The sequence below is a fragment of the Astatotilapia calliptera genome, chromosome 9, assembly GCF_964374335.1.
Source record: "Astatotilapia calliptera chromosome 9, fAstCal68.1, whole genome shotgun sequence".
In the NCBI taxonomy this organism is placed as follows: Eukaryota; Metazoa; Chordata; class Actinopteri; order Cichliformes; family Cichlidae; genus Astatotilapia; species Astatotilapia calliptera.
In genome coordinates, this window is record NC_137430.1 from 15,832,580 (window position 1) to 15,849,445 (window position 16,866).

The 16,866-nt window shown below is 40.0% G+C and overlaps 1 protein-coding gene across 2 annotated transcripts in view; it reads left to right on the forward strand.

The window, feature by feature from the left end:
• Nucleotides 1–16,866, forward strand: part of cntnap2a (contactin associated protein 2a) — a 405,328-nt gene that overhangs the window by 245,623 nt on the left and 142,839 nt on the right. For both annotated transcript variants that reach the window (XM_026179392.2, XM_080306454.1), the window contains exons 10-11: nucleotides 6,611–6,760; nucleotides 16,117–16,279. In XM_026179392.2, coding sequence (XP_026035177.2) covers nucleotides 6,611–6,760; nucleotides 16,117–16,279 — 313 coding nt within the window. The remainder of the gene's footprint in view (nucleotides 1–6,610; nucleotides 6,761–16,116; nucleotides 16,280–16,866) is intronic.

Genomic DNA, 16,866 nt, shown 5'->3' on the forward strand with positions numbered 1-16,866 from the left:
CCTCCAAACACACTCCTTCCGGTTGTCATCTACTGTATATAGGTTCCCCCAGTTCTGCAAGCTGTTCATTCTCGTTTACGTGCCCCACCCTTCCTCCCTGCTTGTTTTCAATTCTTTAACTTCTTCTATTTATTGCATCGTAAACACCCTGACCAATTTCCTCTCATCTGATGGTGACATTTTGGGTCTTCTTGCAGAACTTGGCACAGCATTGATTCATTGGACTAACTTGTATTTTGTGCAGTTGTTTGTCTTTTTCTTAGATTTTTGCTGAGTATTGGTCAATCTATTGAGTGTTGTCAAACAAAAAAATGTATTATGTTAACGAAGAGAAACAGTTTTAGTCAATTATGATCAGTAGAAGATAACAGGACTTGGCTTTGAAAAGTTAAAAGACAGTTCAGAATCTTCAGCACCGTTTATTAAAAGATTTAAGTCAGTGTATTTACATATTCGTGTCTGCACTTGTATGAATACATTTGAATCTGTGTGGAGAAAATGCAAAAGTAGTTCATAGCTTTGGCATTAAATATGTTTGGTATATAATTAAAAAAACATAAAAAACCAAACACATAGTCAGTATATAGTTTTACTACAGTGTTAGTTCATCCACACATATATAGACTATGGGGTCACACCATTTAATCTTCTATCCCATTGCAGCAGGTGTATCAAACACCTAGCCATGCAGTCTTCCGGTACAAACATTAGTAAAAGAATGAGTCCTTCTAAAGAGTTCACTGGATTTGAGTGTGATACTGTAATTAGATCCCATGGTTGCAACAACTGGCAACTGTAAGTAATATTACTGCAAATAGGAATTTAGGAACAACAGCAATAGACCAGTGGGATCCCGCTATAGTCAGAGGGTATGTTCCAACTATAGGGGGATCACACTCCTCAGCCTCTGTGGGAAAGCATAAATATATATTTTAAAACACTTAAAATGAATATAGAATTTCACAAACAAATGAGGGAAATGTCAGAAACCACTAAAGAAGTGCAGTAGAGAACTGGAAAGTTCAGGCTAGTCAGTTATAAGGGTCACATGATGTATTGCATACTTGTAGCCTTGCAGATTCTTGAAAAGATGTTACCTAAAAAAACTAATGGGCCGGTCTTTCTTGAAGAGGCCTTACAAACACAGAAAGCAAGCTTCAAGATATAAACACACAATGGAAACACTTTGCTAAGGTGGTTATTTTTCTGGAAGTGTAGATAAAATTTTCAGGTGTTTCTATATTTAGATTATTATTGTGTGGAAGTAGAGGTGCAGCTATATATGTCTTCTGGTGTCTTATCAAAATACCTGCATTCGTCATCCATATTTTATCCTTTGTTACTGGTGAGCTGCAGTTCAGTCTTCTCTCCAGGTCTTCACTCAGAGCTGTCATCTCCTTCTCCTTCTGCTCCTGCACCGCGTCGTCACTGGTTGTCACTTTTTGAATTGAGGACTGCCAGTTCTGCAGCTTATACTAGAAACATGAAAGCTAATATTTTATCTACAGTTCTTTCAAGATTTTCTAAAATTACCAAGTCTGTGATTTTCATACCTGAAATCAGTCTCTTAGCCTCCTCCACCATTTTCTTCTGTTCAGTCTCAGGCGCTTGAAGCTTTGCTGTAATTGCTGTCACTTTGTTTTCTGTGGCTGTCAGTCTGGTGCTCATCTTGAAACATCATAGAGGATGAGATTTTCAGTGAAAAGCATGAGCAGTAAGCTGCACCAGGCTTTGTTTATTGGTGGAAATTTCTGAAAATTTTTTGAATTGAGAGCAATTTGCAGAAAGTAAGTTGTTTTCTTACAGTAATGACTTTTGTTAGGTTTAATGGATCAGTATTTAAATTACTGCTATTCAAATTTAGATAATGATGGAGTTCCAATTGCTTACATTGCATGCATTAAATTAACACAGGCTAATTTATAGCAGAAACAGACAAGTAAGAGCAACAATTAGCCATTTAATAGAGAATATATGTGCAACAGTTTTGTTATGTTTAGGAAAATTGCCCTACCAACATGTGTCTCGGTGCTCTCAGCTCATCCGAGGACTCGTTCCTAGTCTTGCACTTCATCTGTGGTCAGCTCAGATCTTCTTCATGAGTACACATCACAGACAGATAGAACTGCATTCTTTCATGACTTATTTACCTCTTTTTTTTTGGGGGGGGGGGGGGGGATTACCCCAAACTAATATTGCAGAACATTAATTAAACAGTTTTCACATTGTTTATTGTATTTATACAGATGGTATCTTGTCTATACAGATGGTCAGTGGTTACAAAGTACACACACCTTTGGGATGTGCATTGAATTAATTCAATTGTTGACATGAATAATGAATGTTAGATTTCCTCAGATGGAAATGAAAACTAAAATGTTGGATTTATTTTGCATGACCTTAAAAGCTGGTTCCCAACAGATACTTACAAGGTGAAGCTGCTAGAGATATGATGATAATGATGTCAAAACCTCAATCCAATCAAGTTCACTGTTTCACAGCATGAAATCATCACTTTTGTGTAGTGATTTTATTTACTGTTTGGATGATATTTTTGCCACAGTTGCATTTGTTTACTAAGGATTCAATATAACATGAATTAACCCCAAGTTCAAACCAAGCAAAGTAGCTGATCAGCTTGTCACTTTGTTATCAGACCCTGCATTTGAATGACAACAAAGAAAACCACAACTTTATCAGGTTTAATCTGACTAATTCTCCTCCTCCTTCATCTTTTTCACTCTTTTTTTTTATCTGTGACAGACAGCTGGTATGTGCATGATTTTTGCCAGTGTACAGTGGCTTGCAAAAGTATTCAGCCCCCTTGAACTTTCCCACATTTTGTCACATTACAGCCACAAACATGAATCAATTTTATTGGAATTCCACGTGAAAGACCAACACAAAGTGGTGTACACATGAGAAGTGGAACAAAAATCATACATGATTACAAACATTTTTTACAAATAAATAACTGCAAAGTGGGGTGTGCGTAATTATTCAGCCCCCTTATTCAGCCCAGAAGGGCCGATGGCGCAATATGGCAGCCTCGCTTCTGTCAGTCTGCCCCAGGGCAGCTGTGGCTACAACTGTAGCTTGTCTCCACCAGTGTGTGAATGTGAGAGTGAATGGGTGGATGATTGGGTGTGTAAAGCGCTTTGGGGTCCCTAGGGGACCACCTAAACTCACAGGCCGAACAAGGAGAGCGCTGATCAGAAATGCAGCCAAGAGGCCCATGGTGACTCTGGACGAGCTGCAGAGATCTACAGTTCAGGTGGGGGGATCTGTCCACAGGACAACTATTAGTCGTGCACTGCACAAAGTTGGCCTTTATGGAAGAGTGGCAAGAAGAAAGCCATTGTTAACAGAAAACCATAAGAAGTCCCGTTTGCAGTTTTCCACAAGCCATGTGGGGGACACAGCAAACCTGTGGAAGAAGGTGCTCTGGTCAGATGAGACCAAAATGGAACTTTTTGGCCAAAATGCAAAACGCTATGTGTGGCGGAAAACTAACACTGCACATCACTGTGAACACACCATCCCCACTGTCAAATATGGTGGTGGCAGCATCACGCTCTGGGGGTGCTTCTCTTCAGCAGGGACAGGGAAGCTGGTCAGAGTTGATGGGAAGATGGATGGAGCCAAATACGGAGCAATCTTGGAAGAAAACCTCTTGGAGTCTGCAAAAGACTTGAGACTGGGGCGGAGGTTCACCTATAAGCAGGACAACGACCCTAAACATAAAGCCAGGGCAACAATGGAAAGACTTAAAACAAAACATATCCATGTGTTAGAATGGCCCAATCAAAGTCCAGATCTAAATCCAATCGAGAATCTGTGGCAAGATCTGAAAACTGCTGTTCACAAATGCTGTCCATCTAATCTGACTGAGATGGAGCTGTTTTACAAAGAAGAATGGGCAAGGATTTCAGTCTCTACATGTGCAAAGCTGGTAGAGACATACCCTAAAACAGCGGTCCCCAACCCCCGGGCCTCGGACCAGTACCGGTCCGTGAGTCGTTTGGTACTGGGCCGCGAGAGTTGAGGCTCAGGTGTAAATGTATGGTTTTCAGGGTTTTTATCGGTTTTCAGCGTTATTTTTTTCATTGTTTTTATCGTTAACTCGGTTTTCCTGGGTCTCTTCACGTGTGTTATGAATAAATCTTCTTTTTTTTTCGGTACCGGTACTAGTTTTATTTTGTTGTATTTATCTGCGACACCTTAAAGGCCGGTCCTTGAAAATATTATTGGGCATAAAACAGTCCGTGGCGCAAAAAAGGTTGGGGACGGCTGCCCTAAAAGACTGGCAGCTGTAATTGCAGCAAAAGGTGGTTCTACAAAGTATTGATTCAGGGGGCTGAATAATTACGCACACCCCACTTTGCAGTTAATTATTTGTAAAAAATGTTTGGAATCATGTATGATTTTCGTTCCACTTCTCACGTGTGCACCACTTTGTATTGATCTTTCACGTGGAATTCCAATATAATTGATTCATGTTTGTGGCTGTAATGTGACAAAATGTGGAGAAGTTCAAGGGGGCCGAATACTTTTACAGGCCACTGTATTTGGTGCTTTTGACAGCGAAAGAAAGACAGAGAGACAGAGAGAGAGAACACGGATCGCATATTTGAGCATGAGGGTTTCAGCAGGCACTTGTCTGTTTGTGCATGAGTGTGAAGGTTCAGTTACATCGCCATCACTGATAAGCTCATCATTCAAAGCTATTGCAGGTGATGTAAAACAGATGAGGGAACACAAGGTTATACAGTATCTATTTTCCATTACATTCAAGAGGTTATAGAGAGTGGGACAGGATGGAGGAGAGAGCTTGGTAGTGATTACATCAAACCAATATGCAGGCAGAAATGTGATTGTCACTGAAGGAGGTTATCAAGGTCGCTTTCTGCCAGAAGTAACTTTTTTGTGGTTATCACTCGGACAATGTAGACACTGTCCTCTAGATTTTGTGTTATTAGTTTTGGGATCATGGCCTCCTGACAAAAAAGCGTTGTTAACAGTATTATTTTTTATTATTTTATTTTTCTCCCTGCTAGAGCTAGTTTTTAAAAAAGGGTTTTACAATTTTAAGGGGTACCATGTCCCGTGTATGCGAGTGTGTATTTTTGCATGCCCAACCACGTTGCCCTGAGCGTGGCTGCTGTGGTCACAACTCTCAGCAAGTGACCATCTTGGCCCTTAATTTCTTTGGTCACAGCCTCGATCGCACACAGGCATACAAGCACAGGCACACACGGCCACCCTGCTGATGAAGATTAATTAGTGCAGACTCCCTGCTGATATGAAAGCTCGGGTCTTCAAGTGCATTCTGGGAAGAAGTAAACAATGTGAGAGTGCATCTTGCAGACAGCGGGGACTCACACAGAGGCCGCCACACAAAAATGCAAACACACCGACATAAGCTTGCCCACCGTCTATGCGAAAGTGTGTGTATTGACGTGCATGCAGATCCATGAGTAGGTGCGCTCTGCCAAGACTGATTTACACATGACCGTACCTTGAACTTCGCTACAGTGTCCTCAACAGGTATCGATGTATTACAATCAGTGAGGCAGTGTGCTAAGCCCAATTGAAAAAGAAAGACACTGCAGCAGATGGCTGCAAACTTAGAGAAGTAGAGAAGAAAAGAGAAGAGAGAAAGAAAAAGAGAGGAAATTTTAAATGCAGAAACAGAGGAAGGGAAATAAAGATGGAGAGATAGAGGAATCTGGGATAGCGATCGAGGTGAGGAGGAAAGGATGAATAGAGATTGGTGTCAGTAAGAGGTGATGTATAGAGGAGAGGGCAATGAAAGGAAGCTGGCTTCTCTCTCAGCTCCAGTAGTAATGTCCCTTTCCAAAACATCACTCATATTTAATGGAGCACAGCTACAAGAGAAGGGAGAAGAAAGGAGGGCACGGAACTTGCATGCACCAAACACACACATATGCAGACAGAGCAACACATTAGAGCCTCGTGCACTTTCAAAAAGTACTCAAAGTTGCAGGCACATAAAGGACGCACACACACATGCATTTGGATACTCAGCAAACAGGGTTCTGTGAGACTTAATGGAGTTGAGTCACATGGGCTTTGAGACTACAAAAGGGAGCCAGGAGAAAGAGGGAGTGAGAGAACAAAAGAGAAGGGGAGAAGAATCGAGGAGCACGGACTTGCATATGTGACTGTGCACATAAGTGAGGGGAAGCCGAAATAGAGGCAGAAAGATGATCCTCGATAGCACTGAACTCTGTTGGAATCACATTCAGCAGGCACACAGGAGTGCCATTGTTGTGGAGAAAAACATATGCTGAATATAAAAGTAGAAGGTAAACAGAGAGGGATAGCCACACATAACAGAATGAATCACCCACACACCTCTCACCCAGCCAATTGTCTTATTGACAAATCCCAGTCAGGGCCTTACATATTCTTCTATATTCTCCTATTAAAAGAAATAACTTGGACCTATGGGGGTAAAAAGTACCAGTATTGAGTTTTGTGTGGTGGGCCTTTTTTTATTGTTTTTTTATTTTTATTTTTCTCAGCAAGTTTTATTATTACATCCAGGGATTTACACAAATGCTTTTGCCTTATTGCTTTTTTCCAGGCTCGGGCCTCAATGATGGCCAGTGGCATGCAATACGTTTGGTTGCCAAGGAGAACTTTGCCATGTTGACGATAGACGGCGAGGAGGTGTCTGCTGTGCGCTCCGTCTCACCTCTCAGCATCACCACGGGAGGAACCTATCACCTCGGAGGTAAGGGTCAACCCAGCACCAACACCACATTTCTAATGAGAACTAGACCAACTTTAGTGCCAGCATCATTCATTTCCATCGCATTTCTCTACACTGTGGATGTGTGTACTCCACCACATGCTCCCTATGTTTGAGGAGGTGTGTTGCATGTTTATTTTTCATGTTTTACAGCTAGGATTTGAGTCGTCTATGCTGTTCATATAGAACTTGTGTTGGTTTTGTGGTTATTTGCAGATAGTTCTTCAATCTAAATCAATATTTCTAAATCACCCATATTTGTACATGTGTGTGTTAAGGCAAAAATGATCAAATTTCTTTTCCGGTAGGCAAAGTTTAACTGAAAGTCGCTCACTTAGCAAGAGCCCAGGCACAGCAACAACACCATATATATAGGGGACACAAACTATAACAAACAGACACTCACAGAGAGATAGAAAGAGCGATAACACAAGCAGCAGCCTCATTCTGTCAGAATTAGGAAGACGCCAGGTTAATGATGCCAGACACCTCTGTCTGTCTGTTGGAAGATGGTCCGTATCTAAGTGTACTTGTGTGCATGTGTGTGTGGGTGTGTGTGTATGTGTGTATGTGTGGGCACCTGTATGAAATTACAGTAACTTAGAGAGATAGTGCAGCTCTGATAGCTCCATCATGCCTCCCCCACCCCCACCGCTCTCTATCTGAGCACAATCTCCTCCATCGAGCAAAATCATTTCCCCAGGCCAGTCAGTAAGGATCAGAGCAGCCGACAAAAACACAGCCCTAGTACTTTTATTCTGTTGTCTATTTTAATTTACTCTTAGCTGGTTTGAGTAAATCCCCAAGTCCATGATGACTCTGTACTTTTTTTATATATGAAATCAAAGTCTGTGAGACCTTGATGGGCTAATGGATTTTTAGTCTAGAGTCTGTTACATCTTTGAAGGATTCTGAAGGTCTTTTGTCAATCTAGGCTGTTGCAGAATCATTGAATTTAATTCTTCATTTTTCATTATTGATATCCCAACTTTCTGTCTCTCTTTTTAGTCTTTGTCTGTCTTTTATATCTCCTCTCTCCTTTTCCTTCTCACCCTCTAGTCTCCACTTGATGCAATTGGTGATTTATTGATTTCAGTAAACTGAGTTGTGAATCAATAGCGGCTGAGAGGAGAGGAGAGGATCTCCGCAATGTCTTTACTCCATGAAGAGGGCAGAGGAGACAGTTAGACGAAGGAAGTCCAAAAAAGGAAGAGAAGAAATAGTACAAAAGATTGACAGGCAGGAATTGCAAAATACAGAAAGAAGGTTTTATAAGGTGAATGAAAAAGGTTAGCACATTAAAGAGTAAGGCAAGGCCAATTAATCTATGACGAATACTTCAAGAAAGTTTTCTGATGTTTTTATTTAACCTATGGTACTTGAGTTGAGGCACATTTGGCAGTTCTTGCACTCTTGAATTTTATTGGGTAGGACACAAGAACCTTTGCACACAGATTTGGAGATTTTCTGCCATTCTTGTCTGCAGATCCTCCTAAGCTCTGTCAGTTTTGATGCAGATGGTCAGAGTTCATTTTTAGGTCTCTCCAGAGATATTTCACTGAGTTCACAGCACGGTTGTTGTTGGGCCACTCAAAGACATTCACAGAGTTGCCACTCCAGTTTGTTTTTTGAGAGGGGGCTATATGCTTATGGTCATGTCCAGTTGAAAGGTGAAACTTTGATTCAGTCCTGAGTGCTTTGGAAAAAGCTTTCTTGAAGAATATGTCTGTATTTTAGCTGTTAACCATTCCCTGAAGCCCAACTAGTCCATACAGAAAACATCAACTCTACATGAATGTGGCACAAGCGTGCCTTACCACTGGGATGGTATCGGGCATGATGATTAGTAGTGATGGATGGGTCCCTTAGGTGTGACATTTAGAAAAGAACTATCTGGTTCTTGTTAGCAGTATGTACTTAGGCCCTTTTCTGGCAGTTGCTTAGTTTGGCCAGACAGCCAGCTCCAGGAAGACACCCAGTTGTTCCAATTTGTGCATTGACCTGATCCTCCCCTTTGACTTGTGCAACAGTATTCCCTGTCACCAGGCTTTTGATTCCCAGATCATGTCCAGTCAGTTAAATTTACCACATTGCAAAGATAAGCAAGAGAAATACCTAGAAACTGAACTAACCTATGCTAAATTGGTTCTGAATGTCAGTCATATTCTTTCTTCCAATAAATTTGCAAAAGATTCTCAGCATAGATTTTTATTTGGAAAAGATTAATTAAAAAGAGCAAAATACTGCACCATAGGTGATACATAAAAACTATGTACAGTGCATTGTAGTATATATTCTACACCACTTTGCATTCCACTTGCATATAAACACATACAGTATGTAATCACATATAAACACTAAATACACATTGCAGCAACTGGAAAAAATAGCAATGTTTTTCAGTAGTTTCTCCCCTTTGATGGAGGTAGTGCGCTGAATTGGCAGGAACTGTGACTGGGGTTTTTCTCGTTAATTTTACATGACATAATGAATGCTGAGGAGCAGGGAGCCTGGTGGTAAACACAAGTTTGAAGGCTGCAGGGGATACAAAACTGTTGATTATTACTATGGAAAGAACTACAAAATGATATTTAGGCCAGCGCTTTAGTGGCTAGGGAAAAACTTTTAGGAGCTGTTTCATGGAAAACAGTGTGCACTGATGCAGCTTGTGTTTAGCTCTTAGGGTTATTTTCCTTTTCTCTTCATTTTTCTGTGATTGGGTTTGGTGTATTTAAATACTGTAGCAACAGAGAAATTCCATGTGGAGCAGTGTGTGAATTTTAATGGCAATTTCCATCTTTCATTCAATATCTTGCCTCCTTGTTATCAAAGAGGAAGCCTAAAATCCTATGTGTGTTGGTTAAGTTAGTACGCAAGTCTGTAACTCACATGAAAAGATGGGTGTCCTACATACACACAGAACTACGTTAGCGAAGGACAAAATATCCAGCACATGTATTCAAACCATCCCGCTCATCACATTCAGAGGCTAATTTCCATCTCAGAGGTAACAGAATAATATAGTGAATGTACAAAAGATAGTTTAGCCTTTGGCTTGCCCTCAATTACTCTCTCTGATCGCTCGGCTTGATGAGTCAAAGAGGCCAAGCCCATTAAGCTGTCCTAAAGCTCTCTAACAGTATTCCATCAGCACTTTCACTGTGACTGAGACTGTTCTATCAGCGAGCCACAATTAGCAGAAACCTCACAGTATTATGAACAATCCCTGTTTTTTTATATACAGGACAAGGCTTGAGTTAATTGCTGAGAGTAATTTATGTAGGTGCAGCCATCCAGGTAGCCATCTGCTTCAAATCACATGGCTGTAAGGCATCAATCTGCTGTGCTTCCGCTGGCAACAGTTGTAGACCAGAGACCACCAACTGAACCCTACTTCGTAAACAAGTACCATGTAATAGCAGAGATATATTTTATGCTCTTGGTTTTATGTTGTTTCTGTGCTGTTCTTTGTTGTCAACCCCATCTTTGACTCAACACTTTCGAATAGTGATTTAATAACAAACAATAACAAAGTTGTTTTTTTAGTTTAAAAAGTTTTAAAAAATACATACATATATATATATATATATATATATACATATATATATATATATACATATATATATATATATATATATATATATATATATATATATATATATATATATATATATATATATATATATATATATATATATATATATATATATATATATATAAATTAATATCCACAATGATGTGTCATCTCTTTCTTGGATTTTGTTCTAAGTCACGAGTATTTGGTCTCCATGAAAAATAAATGAGCAAAATAGGAAATGTCAGTCTAGAGCAGACTTGCCCAACTCCAGGCCTTGATGGCCGGTGTCCTGCAGGTTTTAGATCTCACCCTGGGTCTAGACACCTGAATCAAATGATTAGTTACCAGTTCTCTGGAGATCTTCAAGGCTGTGTCCCAATTCAGGGTCTGCACGCTTGAAGAACGCACACTACGCGTACTACGTACGGTGCGTACTATAAGTACGAGAAGTGCGGAAGTGAGAGGCTTGTGAAATGGGACGTTCTAGCCTTCAGCGTGCAGACCCTGAATTGGGACACAGCCCAAGACATGTTGAGGAGGTAATTTAGACATTTAAATCAGCTGTGATGGATCAAGGACACATCTACAACCTGCAGGACACTGGTCCTCGAGGCCTGGATTTGGACTCCACTGGTCTAGAGTAACTATTCCATTCACTTTGATAGCATAGCACCTTAACTTTGCTAGGGAGTTAGAGGAAAGTGGGTGTGACTATCTGCCTCCTATAATCTTCAGTTATATTTTTATTTCTGCCACAACTGCTACATTAAAGCACATTAGCACCAATTAGGGTTTTATTGAGGCGTGACTGTCACTAATCAGAATCAGAATCAGAATCAGAATACTTTATTGATCCCTGGGGGAAATTATTTAAAAAATGAGGAACGCTTCACGAATTTGCGTGTCATAAGTAATAAGTAATACATACGGTATCACTAACACTAAGTCTGAGAACACATGTTTTACATGCTTTACTTAGACCCACACACACACAAATACGGCATATAAATGTCAGTCTGTATTTAATCAAATCACAGCAAAGTGTGTGTGTGTGTGTGTGTGTGTGTGCGTGCGTAGAATTGGCTTATATGAACAAGACTGTTTTTTTTCTTTTGCATAACACAGTCTTTCAATGCTTTTAACATTAAAATTAATGTTATTCATATGTTATATGAAGGCATGCATATTGACATGAAATATTTGCTAATTCATGCTTTTATTAAATAAATAAATTACCCAGTTTAAATCAGTGGTAACTTTTAATGCATTTTTATTTATTTGATTTTGGCTATGATGGGACATTATGCAAATGAGGTACTATTCCCAAGGAGTTTAAAGGCTATGCAAATTGAGTACATAATATTTCCCTTTATTGAATATTCTTCCTTATTTCCTTTTTTTATATATATTGTCTAGAATGTGCAGTTTTTGCGTGTCAGTTAATAACAGCTAAAATAAGACCACTTTGCTTCCTCTGAAATTATGTAATAATTGACAGTGCAAATCTCTGAGTTCTGCAGCCATTCAACATTTTCCTTGTGATGTAATAGTCCTGCCATTTAATTTCTGTGCCATTAAAATTCTCTTGGAACCTCTCCCAAGGTTGCCAGGTTATAAGATATTATGCTGAGGATGTCAGTGGCAAGAAAGACCTAGGCTTTGAGCCTTTGAACGTGCCCTTTACTCTTCCCTCTTTCTTCATTCTATTCTTTTCAGGTTTCTTTCTGTTTTGCTCCTTCAAATTTCCTCCCTACCTTATATCTTCATTTTTCTCATTATTTCATTTGCTTTAACCCCTTCCTTTGCCTCCCGCTGGACTCCTCTCCTGCTCCTCTCATCTCCACTCCTCTGTCCATTGAGCACCTGCTTTTAGAAGCAGTCTCCTGAACCCAAAGCCCATTTTACGGAGAGTAGTTTTTCACTCATGACGCTACGCTTAGAGAAATTAGTAAGTGACTGGCAGAAGACATCCATAAATTGAATTTCTCAAGAGGCACGACAGGGAGACACACACAATCACACATAAGTGCACATACACGGAGACACAAAGTCATATTTTCTATTCAGGAAGAGGGGAAAAATTGATACACTAATGAGAGAGCAGTCAATTATGGGACGTTCCACTCTGAAGCTTTCTAGCATTTGATAACTGTCTGTAGGTGGGGGCGGAAAGGAGTATGTAGTGTTTCCTATTGTAGTGTTGAAATCTTGACTTTCTTATACATTTGATAATACTGAGTGGTTCCAAATATTGTCACAGCTTTTCATAGCTCATTGCTTCTTTTCATCATTTTGGAAATGATAGAATGGCTTCTTTCACGTTTTCTATTTGTGAATAAATGACTCATCATGACAAAAGTCCTACAGTTGCTTTCCCATTACTACACATAGACTGTACACTATGACACAGTATATTTTTTGACCTTCTTGAAACACAGCATTGTAGCCCTCCAGTGCTTTCTTTTGGTCATTTTAGCATCTTAAGTTCTTGCGGTAACTTGTAATGAATAGCACATTTTCAGCCATGCGTCTTGAATGCCGTTCTTTTTACATCCTACCTTTACATCCTAAGGCTTGTGATGAATAAGACATGACACTCTGGCAACCACATTTATCAAAGTGCAGTCCACGTGCTGCATGTGCATCTTGTGTCATTTTGTGTAAGTGCAAACAGTTCTGTTTACGTGCATATCAGCTAAGGTGCCAAATGATTTTATTGACATGAGTTTTGTTTGATATTAATGCGAGTTATGTTTGTTTGGGAGTGCTCTGAGGACTTTTTTGGACACTTAGGGTAAATTGCTGAGGGACAAACTGCAGCAGGTGGTCAGGAGATAAGCATTTTCCTTTCCGGGAGTGCATTCTTGGTTTTGTGTGAAATTACATATTTTGTTTGGCAATAGTTCTTGTCTCTTCTGAATATATTCTAGAGTTACATCCTTGGAATATTTGTTTAATAATTTACCTCTGAGCATATTGGCAGATTTCCAACCTACCTCTTCCGGAAGCAGACACATACCTCTAAATGTAATGGGATTTGGAAACATAGCCTGGGAGCCAGCCGTGCACAGGTAGAAGAAAGCTGGTGCTGGTCTTTCCAGTGTGTATTGTAAGACGAGCTCTTTAGGCCCAACAGGGGGATTGTGATAGTGTGCCAACAAGACTGCAGGGGGTTATTGCTGTTGTTCCACATTCTGAACAGTTATAAGAAACAGAGTTCTTCTGTTTGTAGTAATACTGCAAATTAAAGCAAAGAATGACATTGAAATTAGGGAGAAATAAGTACTGCTTATTCTTATCTAGAATTTAGATTAGAAGATCGATTGAGGTATGGTGATGCATTTGCTTTGCTTCCAGCAATTGTTTTGTCTTTGTTGGACTTTCTACTAACAGCGGTCTGAATCTTGAACTTTGTGTGAGTATATCTGCATTACATTCATACAGTGATACATATTTTAAGATCATCCATCCATCCATCCATCCATTCGCTTCCGCTTATCCTTTTCAGGGTCGCAGGGGGCGCTGGAGCCTATCCCAGCTGTCATAGGGCGAGAGGCGGGGTACACCCTGGACAGGTCGCCAGTCTGTCGCAGGGCCAACACACAGGGACAGACAACCATTCGCACTCACATTCACACCTAATGGCAATTTGGATTTTCCAATTAACCTATCCCCACAAGCTGCATGTCTTTGGACGGTGGGAGGAAGCCGGAGTACCCGGAGGGAACCCACGCAAACACGGGGAGAACATGCAAACTCCACACAGAAAGACCCCGGCCTGATGTTGGAATTGAACTCAGGACCTTCTTGCTGTGCGGCAACAGTGCTAACCACCGTGCCACCGTGCTGCCTCATAAAAAATTAATTTTCTTGAAGCTTCTTGGGGAAATAAAAATGTTCCCAGGGAGGCAGACTAAAACAGAATTGTAACTATATATTAACATTGGTTATGTCTGGTCATTGCTTTAGAGTAATAATAAAATAAAATGCTGTACTTTAAATCTATTTAAAACTCTGCTACTGCAAAATCTACATACTCTCTGAGTCTTATTTATCCATCTATTAATCATTTAATATGCAATATGGTAAAAGGAGCATTTATAGTGCTCATTCATATAGATAAATGATCACCTGTGTCTTTTAAATAGTGATTTGCAGATGTTTGGATTCATTTAGCTTTTTCTAGATATCAGATTTTTGCTTTTGTTTGCTGATTGATGATTAACTTTTAATCCAAAGTCAGCTGTCACCTGAAGCATGCCGGTTTTAGTAGAAATACAGGTGCATTTCAGTTATTGCTCTTAAAAAAGTATTTTTGCATCAAAAGAGTAAATTATAAAGTGACACCTAATAAACTAATCGGATATAGTGTTGAACTTTAATTGCAAAAACCACTCAGTTGGTGGCTTGAAAAGAGAAGCAGAGAAACAAACCTCCCGCTGGCTTTCATGGCCGAGCAACATACATACATCCACCCATAGCTTCATGCATGGTGTCACTCATTCTGCCAAACTGTCAGGATAGCTGGATTTCCTTTGCATTTATAAGCTATCCACAGGACACAAAGTGCTGCCAGCCAGCTGCAGTCTGCTCTGTTTCCCATCTTCTCTTCCTTTTCTATCTCCCTCTCTGTCTTTCTCTCTCTCTCTGTGTTTCTCCCTGGAAAAAAAAAAAAAAAAAACACCAGGCAGGTGTGGCAGGAAAAGAGACAGATGGCAAGGATGACAGGAGAAACTTTTTGGAAGGAGGAGATGAAAATCAAAAGATGTGAAGAACAGGATGAATCCAGCAAACGTGCACACACATACCCTTATACATACTGTTTACTTTCTACAGTTTTATATGCTTTGTGTCAGGGACATAAACTACAATTATGTCGATGTATACACACACATACACACACACACACCCAGTGCACACGCCTTGTATAATAAGTCTCTTTGATGCTTTGGCCTTGAAGCTGATAGGCATGCTGGAGAGTGTGACAGCTTATATCATCACGATGATGGAGATGTCATTGAGCGGTTGTGTTTTATGAGTGACCCGTGTGCTGTTGGACTGCCTGTGCTCTGTAGATTTACACTCCTATACTGTATGCTGTGCAACTATTATACACAAAGCACGGAGGCAGATTTAAACATGTAGAAGACATGCATGTAGAGTACATGTAAACCTGTCATATATCAGTGAAGTTTTGTAAAAGATAAAGAATGTTCAAAAAATACACACAGGTGTATAGTTTTGTCCTAGCCTTGTCCCCTCTTCAGTCAAGGCCCAGTGAAACCTCTGGACGGGCCATTGACTCCTGTACCTCATAAACGTACAGTATAGAGTAAAATCTGTATGTCCTCTAGCCTACTGCAGTCTTAGCACCAGCATTAAGTCTAATGGGCCTTGCGGATAAGCTCTAAAACAAGACAAGTGATGAAGGTTCATGGTTTTAAAAAAGGGGACAATAACCATTCACTGGCCAGGTGTGTTGTTGCTCATCAAGGATAATGTCACTGTCTTCTTTTCATGGTGTGTTTTAAATCGTGAGATTGCAGGGAGAGCATAATAGGATTCTTTCAATCTCCCACTTCTTTCATTTCACTATTAAAACAAGCTTTTATGCATCCCTTTGTTTCTGTTCCTTCTCAAAAATAGTTACAGCATTTTTTCCACTTCCAACTATCTGTAATTGTCAGCAGAAAATTGCCATTTTTTTATGTAACAATGTTTTACTTTCTTTTCTTTTGTTTGTTTCTTGTATGGGTTCCAGGTTATTTTCTGCAAACACTGTTTCCACCAACCCAGCGTTCGTTTCAAGGCTGCATGCAAGCAGTCTTAGTTGATGACCAACCTGCTGATCTACATGCTGTGGAGAAAGGCACTGTGGGAGCTTTTGAGAATGTCAGCCTGGACATGTGTGCAATCATAGACAGGTAAGAGTGGGTCAGGCATGGGCAGAGGACAAAAGCAATGATTGATATAAATCAACTGGTTTTAAATAGGAAGAATCATATACTAGACAAGAGCGCCATGTGGAGTCTTTGAATTTCGATCCAGAGACTTATAGCACAAACATCCACTTGTCTGTTTGAATCAACAAGTATGTGAGCGTATTGCTGTCTCCTATCTGCTTGTCAGATATAGTTGATGGGGAAAATTACAGTGCAAGGAGGTGTGTATTTTATCAGTGGAAAACATTGAACAATCTTAATCAAACATCAAAAATGAGCCATGCAGTTCGGTTTTATTGCCAAGGATACCAGACATGGAAATTCTGCACAGCACCTCCCAATGTTGGCTCACTGTAAGCATTCATTAAACTTGTTGACATTTCAATTTATTTCCTTGTCATGGACTAGACAAACACATTGGAATGGATTCGCCATACATGCAGTCACCCATGCAACATTTGCCTGCATTGATGCCTGTGTGCAAAACCATTTAAACTTTGAGGACACGTTTAATCCCGGTGGTGTTAGTCACGTATTATTTAGTGATTTGTCTTCAGGTGAGGTTTGTC